This window comes from Nipponia nippon, unplaced genomic scaffold (assembly GCF_047370975.1).
Source record: "Nipponia nippon isolate SJK-2023a ecotype South Korea unplaced genomic scaffold, ASM4737097v1 scaffold_10, whole genome shotgun sequence".
Classification (NCBI taxonomy): Eukaryota; Metazoa; Chordata; class Aves; order Pelecaniformes; family Threskiornithidae; genus Nipponia; species Nipponia nippon.
In genome coordinates, this window is record NW_028262291.1 from 34,986,043 (window position 1) to 35,006,139 (window position 20,097).

At 49.0% G+C, this 20,097-nt stretch overlaps 1 protein-coding gene across 4 annotated transcripts; it reads left to right on the forward strand.

Moving 5' to 3' along the window:
* The first annotated feature begins 919 nt into the window (after positions 1 to 919).
* BMF (Bcl2 modifying factor) lies at positions 920 to 19,531 on the forward strand. Of its 4 annotated transcripts, none has more exons than XR_015702025.1 (6): positions 920 to 1,029; positions 3,712 to 4,032; positions 4,992 to 5,155; positions 9,897 to 10,084; positions 13,657 to 13,862; positions 18,942 to 19,531. XR_015702025.1 is itself a non-coding variant. In XM_087746584.1 (6 exons), the coding sequence occupies exons 3-5, from the start codon at positions 3,717 to 3,719 to the stop codon at positions 10,077 to 10,079; spliced, it is 663 nt and encodes a 220-aa protein (XP_087602710.1). In that variant the 5' UTR covers positions 928 to 1,029; positions 2,614 to 2,774; positions 3,712 to 3,716; the 3' UTR covers positions 10,080 to 10,084; positions 18,942 to 19,531. The 4 variants fall into 4 exon arrangements, 3 of the variants coding, with proteins under 3 accessions (XP_087602709.1, XP_087602711.1, XP_087602710.1); XM_087746584.1 differs by lacking the exon at positions 13,657 to 13,862 and adding an exon at positions 2,614 to 2,774 and having other exon boundaries at positions 928 to 1,029; XM_087746583.1 differs by lacking the exon at positions 13,657 to 13,862.
* The last annotated feature ends 566 nt before the right edge of the window (positions 19,532 to 20,097 follow it).

Here is a 20,097-nt window from a genome sequence, read left to right on the forward strand (position 1 = left end):
GGACTTCACAGAAAGCACTACTGAGAATTTATCATTATCAGTTTAGTTCTTTAGTCCTGTGTATTACTCATATACAGGAAGGAGCAGGACATGCTGCAAAGCACTCCTTGACCCTCATACCTCAATGTTCAGACTTTAAAAGTCAAGGGGAACTTTCTAAGTCATTTAAAGCCAAGAAATAAGAGTTCTGTTGGAAAATAACTAGCTGGAGTCAAACCCCCATCAGTTTTAAAGCCAGCCCAGCAGCGCCGGTAGCGGTGCTCTTGGCTTGGGACGATTGCTGGGGCAGTAGGGTCAGGCTGAGTGTGGCTCCAGGGGGGCCTGGGCCCAGCCGTGAGTCCCGCTGAGGGCTGACAGACAGACAGACAGACACTTATTTCCTCCCTGCTGCCACCTGAAACAGGACGGAGACATTTATTTTCCCGCAAAGACAAGGGATGGAAAAGCAGTTCTTAAGCGAAGGCTGCTCTCCCTGTCACGCAGCCCTGTCTCTGGGCCGCGGGCTGGGCCCTCTCCTCCGCCTGCTTCCCACAGCCGGCACCGATGCGGAGAGCGGCGAAGCGAGTACTCGGGCCTCCCCCACAGCACTCGCCCGGCCGGCGTCTGCGAGCGGGGAGTTGGTGGGTGACACACGGTAGCGCCGGCTGCGCCCCCGAGGGGGCCGGGCCGGGCCGGCCTCAGCCCGCGGCGGGCCGGGGAGGGGAGGGGAGAGGAGGGGAGGGGAGGGGAGGCGGGTCCCGGTCCCGGTGCCGGACCCGCCTCTCGCCCTCCGCCGCGCCGCTCCGCGGGCGGGGCCAGGCGCACCTCCCTCGCGGCGGCGGTTGCCCCTCGCGGCGCGCCCCGCCCCTCTGCGCCCATTGGCCGGCGGGCGGGGGCGGGGCGCGGCGCGGCGGGGGCGGGGCCGCCGTCAGCTGTTCGCGGTCCGCCCGGCGGCGGCGGCGGCAGTTTGGCGGCGGGGAGGCGCGGCGGCGGCGGCGGCGGCTCCTCCCGGGACGCCCCGTCCCCGCGGGACGCTCGTCCCGCTTCTCGGTGAGTGCCCGGGAAGCCCTTTCGCCAGCGGGGGCCGGCCCCTCTGAGCCAGGTTTGCGGTCAGCGCGGCGCCGAGGCCGGGCGCGATCGTGACAGGGAAGGGGGTTCGCCCCGGGGCAGCCCCGGCCCGGCCGGGCGGTGCGAAGCGGCTCCTGCCCGGGGTCCCGCGGCGTCCGGGGCAGCGGGGAGAAGGGGGGGAGCGGGCGGGCTGGGAGTGAGCCGGGTGGGCACCGAGAAGGCAGTGATTTGCTGATGTAAGCGATGGCCGATTACCGGCAGCCAGCGCTGCCCCTCCCGGGCCGGGCCGCCCCGCCGGGCTCGGGTGTCGTCGCCCGGCGCTGCCCGGAGGAGCCGCGTTTAAACCTCTCGGCCGGGGGTGAGTGCGCGGGGCTGGAGCCCGGAAGGGGAAGAGTTAACAGCAGCTGGCGGTGCCGAGGCGAGGCCGGCCAGCTTTGTTTTGGGAAGCTGGCACGCACGTGGGCGCTGAGCCCTCCCTCCGGCTGCCGGCCCCGCCGCCTGTCAGCCCGCCCCGGCCGCCGCGCGGCCGGGCTCGGCGGGGGCTGCCCGAGCTCAGGGGGGGCTGCCCGGGCTCGGCGGGGGCTGCCCGAGCTCAGGGGGGGCTGCCCGGGCTCGGCGGGGGCTGCCCGGGCCGGGGGGGGCTGCCCGGGCTCGGCGGGGGTGCCCGGGCCGGGGGGGCTTCGGGGTGGAAGCGCCGTGGGCCGGGGACGGCGCTGAAGACGCGCGGGCGCCGTGTCCGTGCGCCCGCGGCTGGCAGAGCCCCCGCAGCCCGCGCTGCGCCGCGGCTCCCCCGGACGAGAGGCGGCGGCTCTCGGAGGCTGTGGCTCCCAGCGTGAGCCGCGCTTTGAGGCTGTGGAAGGAACTTAAGTGAGTGGTAGGGTGAGTTTTCCTTCACGCTGCTTCGGCATTCTCCCTTCAGCTTTTTCTAAGAGCTCTGGCAAAAAAGTCGGACCGTATTGTGGGAGGTCGAGTAAAACTTGTTGCTCTCCAAACCCTCTTTTGTTCAGGGTTTGGTCTGCCGGCTAGCTTTCTGCCTTTGTTGCGCTTTCTTGCGCTGAATGCCCGTGTCCCAGCGGGGCTCTGACGGATGAGATCTGGCAAATCTTACTGCAGAGACAAAATACGTTATCGCCCTGCCTTTCTGTCCGGCGATCGCCATCCAGCAGCAGAGCTGGCAGGAGATCACCCGTGCCTGCGTCCCAGGAGCTGTAGCTCCTTTCGGTGTGCTGCTTTAAGCCACGGATGAGAGTCTTACAAGTGTTATGCCAAGACAGCACTGCTGTCACCCAGCGGAGCTGGACCAGTTGTGGGGCTGGTACCTGTTCTGCTCTGCAGACTCTTCTTTGGGGGTTGTGGCTGGGCTGAGCGAACTGCTGAGATGCAACAGCTTAAATAACTGTAGTGCCTCCGAGTGAGAGCCCTGCACAAATAGTTCTTGCACCGCTGGGTCCCTTTGTCTCCTCTAGCCTGCTGGTGGTGTGAGTGCTGCTCACCTGGGGGGAGATGGGAGCACCAAGGGGAGCGCTGAACACATCCTTATAAAATTATTATTAATGTCTCCTTCAGGCCTGAAATTCCTCTTGCTAGTCTTCCATTCTGTTAAATGGCAAACCAGAGCAAAGGAAGAGACGTGAAGAGTTGAATTTCACTGCCTTGTTTGGAACTGGGTGGAAATCCTGGAGATGGATCTCTTAGGAGACTGTCTTCCAATTGGGTTAGATGCACAGGTAACAGTAAAGGGACTTGTGGCTTTTTTGGTAAATCTGCTTCTAATTGCTATATGTTTGCAAAGAGCTCTGAAATAGTGATTTAGGGTTTATTGATTTTTTTTTTTCCCTCCACCATCTTTGTCCAGCTTTGTGCTGCAACAGAGCTCAGGAGTGTTTACTATGGCAGCTACAGAAGTCCTGCTTTAAACACTGACACCAGCAATGTTTTTTCTTTAGTAGTAGGGTGAATTAATGCACTGACAGTGCATGTAGGCTTTAGGGTAAGAGGGGTAATGAAGTGACTGCATTGCCAAATTTGGGATATGTCTTAAGTTGAGCTGAGGGAAGAAATGAGAAGTTGAAAGGAAAGTTGGCCCTTATAGGGAGAAGTTACGGAGAGCTTCACAGAAATGGCTTTGCCAGCTCTTGAGTTTTGCAACCACTGGGGTTTCTTAAAAGTCTGGCCTTGCAGCCTTGTGATTACAAGAGCTTTTCTTCATCAGTAAGTAATAGATGGGAAAAAGTGAATGGGGCATACCATGAAGTTCAAAGACAGCAGGCCAAAGCAAAGCAGACCCCAAAGAAGCTGACTGGCTGACTGGATTGGGGTTGCTTTTTAAAACAGTATCTTTTCAGTTTCTATGTGCTGAGGTTGGGGGTTGGCTCCCTCCTTGTGACGAGCTGTGGAATTGGAGCCGTGGGTGGACTCTTAGACACGTGTGAACTTTGTCTCCCTCTGGCCCAGCACTCGAGGACTTTCCACAAAGCCCTGACCTTCGGCACTGAGTCACTCGCCTCTCCTGCCCATGCAGATGGGCAGCATTGGGAGGGAGGGAGGCAGGCAGGCAGGCGTGGAAAAAAGAGCTGTGTTTTATTGTTGGAGCAGAAGGCATTCTCTCTGGGACAATGTTCTTGTTGTGTCTTAGCTGTTTCCTCAAATGTCCCTTTATTGCAGGAGCAATGGATCGCCCCAGCTACCTGGAAGAGGACTATTCTAGCCTGGATGGGCTGGACGATGACGTGTTTCACTCTGATGACTTTGGACTTGCAGGTCAGCCTGGTGAGATGACTGCAACTGGCATTTTCACACAGAACCAGTCCTACAGCTGCCTTCTGGGGAGGTTTCAACTATTCCCCCTCACACACTGCTGTGGTCCCGGTATCAGGCATCCTGAGCAGCAGGACAAGGCAACTCAAACACTCAGCCCATCCTCTTCCAGTCAGGATGTTATGTTGCCTTGTGGAGTCACTGAAGAGCCCCGGAGACTCTTCTATGGTAAGAGCACTCCAGTGTCACCAGCTTTACAGCAAGGAAACTGTCCCTTTAGCACTTCCCCGATCAAGCAAGGTTTCTTTCATTAGGGCGTTCTGTTAAAGGACTGAAAATTATTTTGCTGTGGTCTTACTCCCTCAGGAAAGACAGCTTGCATTTTCTTACCCTTGCTTGTCCACTGCAGGAACGAGGCACTTGCTCATTGCTTCCGCTGTCCTTGATATTCCCACTCTTTTTCTTTTTGGCTTTATTCTGTCACATTTTATTTTACTGCTAGATGTTTAAGTGCTCACCATACCTCGTATCCTACAGTTTGGCTACATTTTTTAACCTCTAGTGCTGTTTCATCCATATAGGAAGACTTGTAGAAGTTTTCAGTGGAGAGAGGGAAATGCAAAAATTTACACTTAGTGGGACAGCTTTTAGGGTCTTTACTGGAGTTAAAGTTGTTGAATAAGTAGCATGTCCATCCAGTATTTTACTAGTAACTGATGGGACACCACTCAGCTTTGCCTATCTGATTCAGCTTTAATTCAAATCAGTCCCACTAAATGCCAGAAAACTGAGAAAAGTCTGACGGAAAAGATACAGCAACCTTTAATGGGAGACAACTTGAGGCAGAGATCTTGTAAAACTGAAAAATTGTCATTAAAAAAAAAAAAATCAGCACTTGGCTGAACTATAAACAAGCAAAATGAACCAAGTATAAGATCATGCCAGTCATTTGATTATGGGAAGCAACACACAATGCTCTGCCTAATCGATATAAATCTTCTTAAAAGCTGAGCGAATGCTTTACTGCATGGTTACGGTACAGAATCATTGTTTGGGCTTCAGGAGCTGGACTTTAACATGAGTGAAAAGTTTAGGATTATGTGCAGCTCTTTCCTCCGTAAAGTGTACTGAGTAGAAGAGCTATTCTTTGCGCTGGAAGAATGACTCTTCTGATCTCTGTTTTGTAGGGAATGCTGGTTACCGTTTACACGTCCCTCCAGTTGGCTTTGCGTTGGATCCGCACCTCCAAGAGGAGCCTCAGGAAGGTCAGCGGGAAGCGCGTGCCGAGGTGCAGATTGCACGGAAGTTGCAGTGCATTGCCGACCAGTTCCACCGGCTCCACATACAGAGGGTAGGGTGTCTCTGGAGGGGAAGGTGGGGTTTAGCTCTCCAACAGTGGTGCTCGAGAAGACTGGCTCCAGGCATCAGCTAAGGAGGCTGTTGCCTAAGGCAGCAGACTGTCAGCAGTGATAAAATGGCAGGAGTATCCTGATGGATTTTGCTTATGCTAGATTGCTGGCTCTCCCTAAAGATTGGCAGGTGGAGGGAAGAGAATGTATGGGATTGCATTTACTGCCTGGGAAGGTAGCTGTTCTGTGTTAGCTGCTGTTATTCCCGCTCTTCCAGTTCAACAGCAACAGGGCCACTGAGGCTTTCGCCAGGGATCTCCCCCCTGCTTTCTATTACAGCTTTTACTCTTCTCCACTCTCCTCACCACCAGTGTCTTCTCTTCTGTGGCACAAGTGGCGATCACCATCTGTGGCTTATATCAGCTCTTCATCTTGGAGATCACAACAAGCCTGGAGTCTGTTCTGACACTCTTTGTTGTCTAGGGGTAGTTGTCTGAAATGTTGTGGAGTATATTTAGATCATGCTAGACTTGCTAGCTACTCTGTCAGACAGTCCTAGCTAGTGTCTCATACTTGACTAACTTCCTCACAACAAAGGACAGCTGTTAGATGCCATCAGGTCTGAAAACCACACTCAAGAATCTTGATTTTGTTTTCTTTTTTAAAAAAAAAAAAGAAGAAACCCTGCTCTTCAAAGAAACAAAATAAAACCAGCACCCCTAAAACCCCTGATTCTTTCTTCCTTGCATTCTTTCCCCTGTTGAGTAGGGGTGGAATGGAAATCCCAGGCCCTGCCGTTTGTCAGAGGTGGCAGAGGTTTGGCAGTAGGCAGCACTTCCCTACTTCTGTGCAAGCCCGACAAGGAGAGTGTGTATCCGCTTGCATAGGAAGAAACTGATGGTCTTGCTGACTTCAGAGAGGGACAGAAAGCTTATCTCAAGTGACAAGTGATTGGTGCTCTGTTAACTGCGGGAGCTGTTGCAGTTCTTCTCAAAGGTAAGTGAGGATCTCTGTCCTGGTCAGAGAATGTGGCTTGTGGCTGGGCAAAGGTTTGGTCCTCTCTGTGTCATGAGAGGAATTCTGGGACTCTTCATCTCCAACTAGCAGGAGGATTAAAGGAGCTGTAACAGGAACGTTAGCCTGTAGCAATGTAGAAGGGGCTATGAATGTCATTTAGCAAATTGCAGGGATAACGAGCTACTACGAGGTTTTTAACATGTGTTGTGTGTGGTTGAATGGGGTTTTCCCCAGTGCCACCTTTTCGTCAGTGACAGCTGAAGACCCCGCTCTCCCTAGCCAGATTCTGACAGGAAAGGGAAGGTTAACCTCCTCGGTGGAGGAGCCCTGGAGTGAAGCGGTGGAACTGGTTGTAACTTGACCCCTTTCATCTTGGGGAGCCTACCTATCTGATGTCTGTGCCTTGGAAAGGCATCCAGGAATGCCCACCCAAGCTGGACGGGCTAAAGCTGCCCTGGGCCGGGCTCTCTGCTGCCCGGTGGCCCGGGGCGAGCTGCCAGCCGCCGGGGCTCCCAGTGCCATGCAGAGGCCCGCAGCCAGGGCCGCCGGCCCGGGCGAGCTGCCCCTCAGCCAAGCATGTGGGAGAGTTAGTAAACAAAAGCCTCCGCCTGCGCTACCCGGCGGCGCAGCCAGCAGAGGAGGAGCTCTGCTGTCTTTGTTTGAACTGGAAGAGCAACAAGTTGTAAAGGGGGGGAAGAGCCGTTCAGCCATTTAATTTTGAAAACAAAACAGCAAAAAAAAACCCAACCCGAAAATTTAACCCGAGGACGGAATAGTTCAGCCAGTGGTTCTCCACAGCCTGACCCTGGGATAGGCCTTGGCATTTGGATCTGTTAAGGGATTTTTTCTTGTTTGTCAGGAAAACGGAGTACTGAGCCACATGTTAGTGTCCAAGGCACTGTTCCCCGTGGAGCGTTTTGTTGTCGTGCCCAATCCCTTCCCTCCCAGCCCTGCATGGAGGATTTCCTTTGGCTTTTGGCACAGATCTGTGCAGAAGCCCCTCTGTCCTGTGTGCAGTGACTCTTCCCAGCCCGTTGCTGAAGAAGCAAGCCGTCTGCCCCTGGAGACACGTGAACTGCTTCACAATGTGTTGTGGTTTGGAAGGGGCAGTCTCTGAGACATGGAAAACTGGGCTGTCGTTTGTCTTGCTGTGAAACTAATCCCTGATTTGGATGCCCCATTCCAGCTTGTCTCAAACATTTGGTCAAAACCAACTTTCCAGAGTGGTGTCTTAAATCAGATTTAGAATACCACAAAGTTAGTCACACCAGTGTGGTCTTGTGAAGTCCTGAGAGAGAGCAAGCCTGGTTTTCAACAAGCTGTGCCTCTTTTCGGAGCCTACAAACATCTTATCCGTGAACATGTGGAAAGAAAACGTATGTGCCCTTTCAGTGGGAGTTAGGAAAGGCTTTCAGCATCGGCGTAGTGCATCCAGCTAGTGTTTAAGAGTTGCCTTGTCATGGCGCTTGAGTTCTGTGAGACTCTCCAGCAGTTCAAGTATGGCTCCCATTCTGCTGCTGCAGCAGCAAGGCTGTGTTGACACAAAGGCCGCTGGTTAATGTACATCCCTGGCTCAGAGAGGAACTGAGCAGGCAATAGCTGCTGAGGTTGACGTCACCGAGTTGTCATTGGACTCAGCCGCACACACGGTCTAACCCCATCCCACACTGGGAACCCTGGAGAGTCACTGTTATCTCTTCCCTGGGCTCCCGGAGCTATGTGGTATTTATTCTGTGGTTCTTGGCTATACAAAGGATTTTTGGGTATGCATATCGTAAGAACAAGAAAGTTGGCCGCACCTATGCTTGCTTTTGGCATGTACACCATTTTCAGGGTTTCATTTCCTATTAATATATTAAACAGAATACAGTAGTTTAAAACCTGGCGTTTTCATCCTTAGAACAGTGCTAGAGCAATAACGCAACATTCGCTAGCACCCTGCAGCTTTCATCTCCTTAAGATGCAGAATTTATTATAGGAAGGACTTGAGCAACGCTCTGCGTTCCTAAGTAGCAGAGCCTGCTACAGGTTGGTCCAGTTTGCAAAGGGCTCTGCAGAATGACATGCAAGACCTATCTATGTTTCTCGAGCTCTTTAGTACCTCTTACCTGTCTGAGGCTGTGTAGCTTCTGGCAATGTTCCCTCTGTTGTGCTCTTCTCACCCTGCCCCTGGAAAACAGAGGTAGAGCCAAGCCATGCTTTCTGGAGGAGAACCTAGTACCTGCCACCTCCTTCTTGGTTTGGAGCAAGTGTGCCTTTGCCATGGGATCTGTGAACTGTTTGCTGTAGCCCAGCCTGTGGCTGAGCTTAAAGAGTGCACTCTGAGGTTATAGAGAACAGAGCTGAGCTTAGGGGATCTGCTGGTCGATTGGCTGGGATGCGCTGGCTGCGCTCCACGTGTCCAGGCCGTGGCAACAAGTACTTGGGCTCTGCTTTGGGTCCTGAGTGGACTTGAGCTCCCTCACCTTGAGAAGGGGCTTCAACCTGTGCTGAACTGACAGTGTATTTCACAACATGACGTGCTGCTAGATGGGATGGGAGTAGACAACCAGGGATGGCAGCAGCACAAAGCCGCCCCATAGGAGCACGGGGTTATACAAGAGTGGGGTGGATGACACTGTATATCAGTATCACACCCCTTTGGTTTGACTTGCTCCATTGAGACACTGGAACGCCATGGCTTTTTCCAAATAAAATAACTCTTTCTAAGCAGGCTGCAGCTTTGAGGGGACTGCTTTTATCGCGTCTCTTCATGGTGATAAGATCACTTCACAGGGGATAAAATTGTCTCTTTAAGAGCCAAGGAGTGGTAGCCTTGAACAGTTCTGGGCTCGGGTCCAAGCAGAGCCACTGACTTGCTGTATGACCTCAGACAAGTCTCTTGACCTCCTTGTGCTTCAGTCAACCCATCTGGAAAGCTCGGTTTAAAAAAAGCTGAGCCTCAATGAGAACCAGATGCTGAATCAGAGCTGAGCTTTCTTGAGTAAATAAGTGCATTACAAACAACAACAAAGCCCCTTTCCAACACATCAGGAATCCTGCAGTTGATTTAGATATGCTGACCATGCTCAAAAAGCCTCTGTGGATCTAGCTATAGAAAACTTTGTTTCTCTAAATTTCCCAATTGGTTCAGCAAGTAACTCTCTTGCAGTCACTGCAATGGGCTTGAGCAGCCTGTGGAGCCCGAATGCCTGCATCCACACCAGCTGTGGACAGACGGCTAGGCATGTACCTGTTTGCCTCAAGTTAATGACACTGAAAATGTCCAGGAGGAAATGTTGTTTTCCTTTGAAAGTGAAACTTGTTACGTTTTGCATATTTTTTCCCCTCTGTCTCTCATGAGAGTTATCGAGGCCTCCTCTGAGACACTTCTGCTTATGCAACAGGGAGCCCATGTCTCTTGTCGGAAACTTATCGCTGTGAGAGAGTGGGCACGCAGTGCTACGTGTGCATCATTTATCCCAAACTCCATCGGGCTTTTCTCCATCATTTATTGAGGACACTCAGGGAATTTTTTAAACTGGAATTGTTTGCAAGAAACTGCCCTTTATGATGACTTTACATTTTAGGAAAAATGTTCAGAAAAGCTTCCTAATAACGTAACGCAGAGACTCTCAAACTGTCCTGCAATTGAGCCTGTAGCACCGACAGCTCCATATTTTACTTGTAACTGCAGTCTCTTTGAGACTTGGGGTAAGTGCTTTCATTCATTTGTTTCCCGAGTAGGTCAGTGCGTTTCAGGATCTTCTCTGCTGGCTAGTGCTTGCTGGTCCCTGCTGCTGCTGTGCAAAGCAGTGGGTCTCCTCTTCAGCTCTGCTGTCTGTGGGTTGCCCATCGGTGCAGGACTTGAATTTCCAGCTGAGGATGCAGGAGCATGGCGAGGGAGAGTACCAGGTGGAGGACTCCTGAAATGGGTGAGCCCGGTTTAGAGGGCAGGGGGTAGGGTGGGTATGAGGTTGGGAAGATTGGGATGTAAAGCGAAGTTCTTGCAGGGCTATGGAATTGGGATCCTAGGCTTGAGAAAAGGAGGGTGCCATGGGTGGGGGAGAGGAGTTCCCACAGTCAGTGGAGTCAGGAACTTGATATGAGGAAGTGGAGACAGATTTTTTTGGTTAATGTTGTTAGATTTTTTTCCATTTTGACAAATGACAATGAAGGAAGAGGTGGGCTTGGAAGTGCACCTTCCCCTATGCATACAAATGACACAGCAACCTGTTGCCCCTTGCCAAGTACCTGTTCTGAAATCCTGCCACCTGTGGAGCTGATTGCTTGACATTTAGGTTAACAGAAACTTGCTGGACTCTTTCACATCTGATCTGAAATGATATTCTTTGGTATGTTAAGAAAAGAAACTGAGAACAAGAACATAGTTATGCCACTTTATAAATCCATGTTTCTCCCATATCTTGAATGTTACATACAGTTCTGGTTTCCTTCTTCCAAAAACGATGCAGCAGAATTGGAAAAGGTTCAGAGAAAGGAAAGAAGGATGATGAAACTTCCATATGGAAAAATGGGCTAGGACTGCTAAGCCTAAAAAAGACACAAAGCAAGGGGGTAGCAATATTAAACAGAAATCAAAAGTGACATGAACGAGATGAATAGACTAATTTCTCCCAGTACAAGAACTAGGCAAAATCAAGTCAAGCTAGTAGGAGCCAGCTCAAAGTAAATGAGGTAGTTTTTCATGCAATAGGTAGCTCTGTGGAACTCCTTGTCAAGGCATATTGTGCATCCCAGTGCTTTATCTGGGTTCAAGGGGAATCGGGACAAGTTTATGGCCATTGAAGGAGACATTAAATAAACAGAAACCAGATCTGACTCGGGAAGTCCTAAGCTCAAACTAGTTAGGTGCTGAAAGAGTATTAGGGGGAGCTGTTGCATGTACTTGCCCGCTTTGCTTTTCCTCAGGCAGCCACATAAGGCTGCTGTTGGAGGCTGGGCTAAGCAAACTCTTGATGCGACAGTCACATACAACCATTGTATATCGGTTTAATAAAACCCACAAAACTCTTGCAGAAGCCTAATCTATCCTTCTTCCCTATGCTTTCAGCTGACAAAAGATTTAAGTATGTTATGGTTTTGTTCCTGCTTAAAATAGGGGATAACGTTAAAAAGCAAAACTTCCTGCCTAGCTCTGGTGGAGGAAGTGGGCAGAGGATAAGGGAGCCCAGTGGCAGGAGAGCACTGCGAGCTGTGCAGCGGCCCGCTGTGAATCCTTCACCCCGCCAGACACGGGACTGCAGTGTCTTAAGGCAGTGGGGCCACAACCTCAAAATAACAAGATTGCCCACATTAGAGAACACGAAATAATTCTTTGGGATGGTACAAGTGAATTGTTTTACAGTATTTCTAACGTCACCTGCAGTATCGGTGTATGATTTAAATCTCATTCAGTGCTGCTGCGTCTCCTGTACAACCCCAGTGGTCTCTGCAGGCTCTTCTGTATTTCTTCAGCTTTCACAGCACTGTGCTGGCTGTGACTGGTAATGTGCTTTCTGCCTGTAGCAGTGTGACAGCTGAGAAATTATTTTTCAATTAAGAAATAATTGCGGTAATATCCCACTTCTTTTTTAGTGTGGGAGACTAGGAAATGCAGGTTATAACTTGTCTGAGATCATGCAGGGATCGCTGATTGGAACCCAGTCGTTCTGCCTCCAGTCCTCCACTTAGGTTGGTTGATCTTATTAAGATACTGCCATCTCTGAGGGGGATGATGAGATGTTTGGACCGATTATTTATGGTGAGGAGTGTGCATGTTTGTATTTTACTCAATGAAATTTTATGGTGGAAAGGCAGGAAAGCAAGTGCCCAACTGCAGAGTCCTTTGTTTCAAGCCATTGAGGAGGAATGTCCCGCTAGCCTTTTATAGTCTGTTTGGGTTTTTTTTTGTTTCCCCTTGGTAGCTACCCTCGCCAATGGCAAAGGAATCTTTCCGAGGACTGTACCACAGCAGAAAGAATAGTGATCTAAAAATAAAAGCAGTGAGGCAACTTCTATTAACCCCAATTAGGTTTTTCCTGATGTAGCGCCTGACAAGACGCTGGCGATGGCGGACTGCAGCCACCCGCCGAGGAGAGCCCCCGAAGGGCGCGCGGACCCCGGCCAGCGAGGAGGAGCGAGCCCAGCGGGCCATGCGTGAGAGCAGCTCTGCCGGGCAGTGTTTGCGCTGCGGCTGCTGTGTTTATATCGCTCTCTAAATTTAGCCTCTGAGTCATCAGAACTGCTGACGAGAGGCTGCTCTGCCCGCAGGCTCCAGCACTGCACCTGCCCGCCCGCCCGCAGGCTCCCCTCACAGCGGGGCAGCGTGTGCCCAGGCCAGGGCCCTGCGCCCCCCCCTCGTCCCCCCGCCAGGATATTTTCCTGCAAGAACTTGCAAATTGTTATTTTAACCAAAACCCCGAGGTACGCTTTAATCAATAGGGGATGTCTCCCGTGCACCAAGCAGTTTCAGGAGCACCTCCCTTCTTCTGGCGGTGAGGGAATCGATGTGAAATAAGGGTCAGTCTGTCCCACGGCCTGTGCAAGTTAGGTGCCAAACAGGGTAAGCTGTGAAACACCTCTGTCAGTTCACACTTGGGGTCTGAGTGAACAAACCTGCCTGCACTTGCTGCCTGCAGCTGTGGCTGTGGGAGGGGGTGTAGGTCTTCTCCTGGGCGTGGAGGCGAGGTCTGGGCATCTCTCCCTGCACCCTCATCCCTCCTCCCAGCATGGGGGTGAATCCCTCCGGACCCCGGGCTGCAGGTAGGGAGCAGTGTCAGGTGTGGCTCTATGGAAATGCAAGACCCTTATTTACTGTATTTATGGAAAATAAGCCGGTGTGCCCCCCAGGGGTGGAGGAGGGGAAGGCTGGGGGCCTGGGAACGCGGTGGCCGGTGGTTGCCCTTCCCAGGTTGCCGTCAGCTGGCTGTTGCCATGGCGTCTGTCTGCTTCCCCTTCCTGCCCGCTCTGGAGAGGAAGGCGCGAGTGGCTGCATGTTTGTTTTTGAACTACAAGAAAGTTGAGAAAGGGCTCACCTGCGCAGCTGTGCCTGCAGCAGGTTTGGGGCAATGAATGTGGCCGTTTGCTGCTTGGACCGGTGCCTAGGCAGGGGTCAGTGCCGTCCCCCTTGCTTGGGCTGGGCAGCCCATAAATGGGTTTTGGAGGTCTCCTGCACCCCACATCCCCCCTGCTGCGCCCACTCCTGTACATCCTCTCTCCATAAACACACGTGCTGCTTATCTTACTTCGCAAAGCCTGACGGAGGCTTTGAGAAAGGAAGCAGTACTTGAGATGATGCCTCCCTCTACCACAAGTTTAGCCCCACATAAGAGAGCCATGGGGTTTGCAAGCCAGAAGGATGCAGATCCCTGAGGAAGATCCTTGTCCTCCTCTCTGTGTTATCATGAGAAATCGTGCTGCTAAGCTCCTCGTTCAGTTTTTCTCTGTTACTGTCTCCTTTTTTTTTCCTGCTGCTTTTACACATGCATTATTCTTTGGTCATTAGGAATCACAGCTGGAAAGATCTGTATTTGACTTCCATCGGCCTGCATTTCTCTCTCCAGCGGGGGACACCTTCTGTAACCTCTGTTGCCTTGGGGACTGTGACTTTCTAGTCTTTCTAAGCTAAAGCATATTTTGTGGTAGCACAATATGCCTCCAGCCACCTGGCAGCCAAAACAGCCTTCAGCGATGAGTCAGCAACTGCTCCCGGTGTGCAAGTATTTTTGTTTTCAGTGAATAAATAAAGTCCCAACAACTTATTGCTAATACTTGTATTAGTCATTAAAGGAAGAATGATGTTTTTATGTACACATATGCCATTATTCTTCTTTTGCTCTAATAGTGCCATTTATGGCCATATTTTAATCCTTCCAGTTAAGATGGGATCAGAATTTGACCCTTAACCATCTGGAAGCCATGAAGCAAAGTCAGAAGTTGCCCATGAGATCAAGAGGGTAGACAGGTATACCCTTCTGTCTATGTGATAGGAAGGTACCAGACCCACATACGATGTGTATATGATGAAAATATTCTTTATTGGCCTCAAGTTGTGCCAGGGCAGGTTTAGGTTGAATATTAAGGAAAAACTTCGCTGACAGGGTAGTCAGGCACTGGAACAGGCTGCCCAGGGAAGTGGTTGAGTCTCCATCCCTGGAGGTATTTAAAAGACGGGTAGATGTGGTGCTTAGGGATATGGTTTCGTGGTGGACTTGGCAGCGTTAGGTTAACGGTTGGACCTGATGATCTTAAAGGTCTTTTCCAACCTAAACGATTCTATGATTCTATGACTTTTTTAAGGAGGGATATTAATGGCACGTATGTATCAGGTGGAAAAGTGAATCCTATTCATCTGTTAAACATTTATGCTCAAGGATTCAAGGAGCTGTGTCAGAGGGACAACATTTTCTTCAAGGTGTATTACCTGTCCTGATCTTCCCTTGATCACCCCATGCAAGGGCTTGGTAGGAGTAAAAAGCTTTTAACATCTAGGGTGCTATTTGACAGATATATATCTGTATGCTTACAGTGTGAAACAAGTATTAGGAATTAATTATGGGGAGGGAATAAATGTTGGGTCAATCATGTCCCTCTTTCATTTGCTTCCAGGAAAAGTCTTGCTGTTTTTTTGTGTTTGTTTACCAGTATTCTGGCTTTTGGTTCAGCACAGTTCATGGAATAGACTTCACTAACGTACTGTTGTTGCAGAGGACACTTTTCCTGTAAAATGGCCTTTCCTTGTGACTCATTGAAGCATTCATGCTAACGCCTGAGACAGACAGTCTCTTAAGGATATCCCCTTTAAAAAGCAGCAGCTGCAATAGGAAATGGTTTAATGTGTTTCCAGCTTTGTGTTGACTTACTGTATTCACAAGACTAGTCCTCTTTAGTTACAGTTAGTACAGAGGGCAAAGGGGGCTTCTTTCCATCTTGGGAAGGAGCTTCAAATGTTCATTGTGTTGCTACCACATGGAGGTGGCAAAGTGTTCATCCCTGATACTTTTGTGCAGTAGTGACCCCGAGGATTGCATTGTTATGATGAGGGACAACCAGCCTAGGGAAGCTTAGGACATGATAAACCTGTGCCACAATAGTTATGAGTCTTAGAAGACTGTAAGAATTAATTTGGAATGTATCACATCTGAAATAACGAGATACCAAATTCATGGAGTCACTCTCCTGGGTTTTCTGTCATTCCTGGCAGCTAAATTATACCACACAACCCCCCCCCCCGTCCTGAAATATTTTACTATTTTGGTTTTGGCAGAGGCGTGTCTAGGGAAAAGCTACTGAAACTTGTGAAAAGGACGTTTTTTAGGCTGGGACAGTTCTTTCCATAAATTGTTTACTCTATCTGTACTGCAAAGAATATCTGCCGCTTCCATTCTGTGGCTCTTGTCCCATGCTGAATTAGTACCACGGAAAGCAGATCAGCCCAGAAGTGAAGCCATAACTCTAAACCCCGTTAGCTAGGCTTGCTGCTGAAGCAAGCAGTGCCAGCTTGCTCCTCTTCTCAGGTCACCTTTCTGTTGTGTTGGCACAAGCATCAGCTTGACTACATGGTGCCATGGATCAGATGGATTAGGATGACCTGAACAATAGTAAAGACAACTTCTTTATCAGATTAGTTCTGGCCTTGATCATTGTCCTGCTCTAGTTCACTTTCCTGCACTAGTGTGAGGAGAGGACAGTGCGAACGGGCTGCTTCAGTACGCGAGCCAGGGAAAGTGCGTGTGGGACCACACCACCGTGGAAGGAAATGCTGGCTGAATATGGACCCAGGGAAATGCAAACCCTAGGTCTAGGAATAAAACCTGGAAAGCTGCCCTTGGCCTAGTGCTCTATTTTTTCACTTCAAAATAAAATTAATGGTGTCAATGTCCTTCAATGTCCTTCATAAAGTGATTTGAGATATTATGCTTTTTCTAAGCAGGGGGGAACAAGGGTGAAGTAATTCCTGTTCTGCCCTTGCATGGAAATCTCCTTGAGTGTCTGAGGCAAATAGTGGGAAACATTTTTAACTGGAGAAGGACAAGAATGCTGTACCAAAAACATGGCTTCAAGAGGCAGTGGAATAAACACAACAGAGTATGAACTGAAAAAAAATTAGAGTTTTTCTAGTATTTGTGATGCCAGATCCCGCTGGTTCTCTTGCAGGTCTGTAACCCTCCTGAAAGTAGAGATCTGAAACTCTTATTTACCAAATAAAACCAAAACCCAATACCTTCTTCAAAAAGCTCTCCCACCTTCAAAAAAAAAAAACAGGGAGGAGGATGAGCTCAATCCTCCCACTGTTTTTCCTTGAACATGGCCTCCTTTACCTATCACAGCAAAGAACAAGTAATCCTTTTCTGCTGAGGTGGCATTTAAAACTTAAAGAGGAGACAGAATATTTAGAAACCCGCTATGGTGTGTGAGAAGCCCAAAGCAGCCTCCTACATGAAGCAGGACATTAATATGGGGATTCTTACATGTATTTGTCCTCCTGACAGTGTGGAATAGTTGAAATTGCACGTTCCAGATCAGCACACCTCCTCTTGTCTGCCCCCAAATTAACCTGTTTTATAAAATTCCATGAAAGCTTCCATTATTCCATGAGAGCTTCCATTAAAGAGGGTCCACCAGTGAGGCTGAGATATATTTCAAGTTTAGGATTTTGATACCAATTTTTAAACATCCTTTTGCATTTCCCATACTAAGTCCCTATAAGGCACTTCTTTACCCTCTTGGCTGCCAATAGAATAAAATAATCTGCCAGAGCAGATTGTCTTCAGAGCATCTACAGAGCAGTGTTTGCCCACTGTGCTCTCCTAGCATAGTTCCCTACTTGTGGGAACTGCAGAAGGCGGCGTTGTGCTTGCGTGCCACTTCATTGACATGCTACCCAAGGATCTCTGTTTAAGGAGCAGTCCGCTTAAGCTGTAATGGCTTGATAAAACCATGGTGTCTAGATGTCATCGGGACATTGTGGCTCCAGGTGCATGTTCGAGCAGGTTTGGGAGTGTGGCTCAATGGAGGAGGGTGAGAAGAATCTCTGGAGTTTGATGAGGAAGGACAAGCCTGGTCAAACCGAGAGGCGAGTAACAAAACAAAAAGCGTCTTGCTTTTTGAGACCAAATTAGGTTTTTGTAACCCAGGCCTAGGGGATGGTTTATAAAAGATTGTTTTCACCTGTAAACCTAGCAATGCCTGGACAATCAGTACGGACCAAACCGAGGGCCGGTTACTTTGAAATAAATGTAGAGTCGCTGTCTGTGGGTTATGCTCCAAACACAGTAGTGTTGAAATATGTGATGGGATCTCTAAATCCAGGAGACAACTGTTAAGTCTTGAGGGTAAGAATAATGACCTACTGCTAAGATGCAAGATGAACACAGGTTTTCCGAAGCCCGTTTTGTGTGTACTTGTGATTCAAATGGCACAGATCTACTCACGCTGAAATACGAACATAATTTAATTACTATCTGGGAAGGCTTTGAAGAGCTGTCTATTGACACATCTCCAATACACCAACTCCGGTTGCAGCTCTCTCTTATTTGTGATTACATAAAGAATGCCTTGCAACCGTGTTGTTCTGCCCTGTTGGGCTAATCTGAGTTGAAACATCTTGTTCATATAATGTGCTTCAGTGCTCTTTTATGAACTCCTGTGTACTGAGGCAAAGTTGTTGGAAGCCAGTCTTCTGTTTCCTCGTCTGCTGGGGATTGGGAGGGGGGATTGAGGCCGGTTTGTTTTGTTTTCCAGAAATGATCAGTCCTGCTTAGCAAATATGGAATTCTGGATGAGAAAACAAAGACTGACTTCTAATAGAGGGCTGGTTATTGAGGTGAAATAGTATCCCAGGCTGGGCAATGTAAAGAGAAACCCACCTGTTTGTATGAGATGCCATTTAAGTGCGAGAAGGTGGGGGTATAATCGGAGCCACTTTTGCAGGGGTGATTACATATAACAAAAGAAGGAACAGTGTTCCTGCCCCAAAGCTGCATTATATAGTCTGGTGTCCCCCTGAAACTCAACTCCCATGTTTCTTCCTTGACAATGGGACCTGAAATAACCTCTTGGTTTTGGTTTTTTGTGTGTTTTCAAGTATGTTCTTGCTTAAGGTTTAATTGGCTCCAGTCAGTAGGAAAGGGCTCCAAGGCTGATTATTTATGGCTTACTGTCAAAAGTGGCTATAAAAAGGGCAGTATTATCTTGGAGATGCTGGGAAGGAAAATGTGGTGGGGGGAGGGTGGGGGAGTGTGTGTGTGCACGAATGTGTTTTCTTGTACTAGATGAAATCAGAGTTTTGCTGTCTCAGCAGTGTGGTTTAAATTGAAGATTAACCCTTTGACCTTCACGGTGTCAAATCACTTACAGATGGATCACCAGTTATATTTTTTTCTTTTTTTTCACTTTTGGGGTGAAGGGGGGCTTTTTTTTTAAAAAAAAAAAAAAGGTTGTTTGTTCATGCAGCTGGGGCTTTTGAAAGGCTCAGAAGCCAATCTGATTAAAAACAGCACTTGGCTAAACTCTGCAAAATCCTACAAGCAAAAAAAAAGTTTAATCCTCTTGTGCACAATGCATAAAGGGTCTGCTCTTTTCTTTTTGTAATGTTAGAGCTACAATTATTTCTGGAGAACTTATCATTTCCCTCTCTCCCCTCATCCCTTGCTGCACCCCCTTGTTATGCTGATGGGATTAAAGTGTCTGCTCTTGAAAAGTGTAACTGAGTTGTTACTGGAAAAGAGAAGTGGTATGTTGCAATTTTAGAAATATAAATAACCTTGCTTCAACTGTTCTCCTCTACAGCATCAGCAGAACAGAAATCAAGTGTGGTGGCAGCTTTTTCTCTTCCTACACAACTTGGCCTTAAACGCGGAGGCGAACAGGAACCACACTGGGCAGAGGTGAGCTTCACCCGCCTGTTTCAGGCCGCATCCAGTCTGCAGGGAGCACTGAACAAACACTGGTTCGGGGGCGAGACATTGCACACCGCCGGCCGGATGTGAGGACTCTGAATTTCTGATACTCGTCTTCAAGTTTGGGGTTTTTTACGGACTCTTCTTTGCTGCTGCCTGCCTCACGAGGCAGGGAGCTCTTGTCCAACACTGTCGAAGGAAAGCCAGAATGTGGGTGTGTTTGGTAAAGCTTGCTGCTGGTTCCCCGCGCCGGTGACCTCTGTGCAAGGGAGGCAGGTATTAGACTAACAGCTTCCTCTGCCCTGTGCGTTAGTCAATGGTAGAGTGCAGGAGTGTCATTTTGGCTGCTAGTTAAAAATGTTGTCTGGGATTGATGACTCTAAACATACTTTGGGTATCTTCCAGAGCAGAGATGCTCAATTCCTCCACAAAGAAAGTTCTTTTTAACAATGAAAACATTAAAGTAGCTTATATCCATCAGGTTACTTTTTTCTGCATGGGTTGCTGTTTATTTCCTTGCACCCTGTGTGAGAGAAAATCACAAAGAAATCTGATTTCTTCAAGCTTTCCATTGGGCACCAAGTTGTTCTTTGTCATTGCCATCAATAGACAAAATCATTTCAGTAAAACGGTCTTAAAATTAAACCTTCCTGGGGTTGCTGGTGGCTATTAGTTTCTGCCACTGTTTGCTTCCAGTTCAGTGTTCGCAGTGCCTGTGAGCCAGCACGAAGCCAAAAACGACGGAACATGACACACGCGTCATTCTTCTACAATGCTAATGTATATGTTTTTATTAGTTTTATGATGGGTGTTTATTTTGTTTTGGTTTTCTTTTCTCTTACTATAATGTGGTTGGTCAGGAAGGCTTAGGTCCCAGGCATCCGATAGTTTTGCTTCAGGATTTGACAGGGAAATTAATTAGCAACTAGTCTGACATGTACACTGTACAAGCAGTCTGTCCATTACTCTAGTATGTAATGTTTGGAGGCTGCTGTAAGCCTATATTGACTCACAGCAGTAATATTACTTCAAGGGAGATCTTCTAA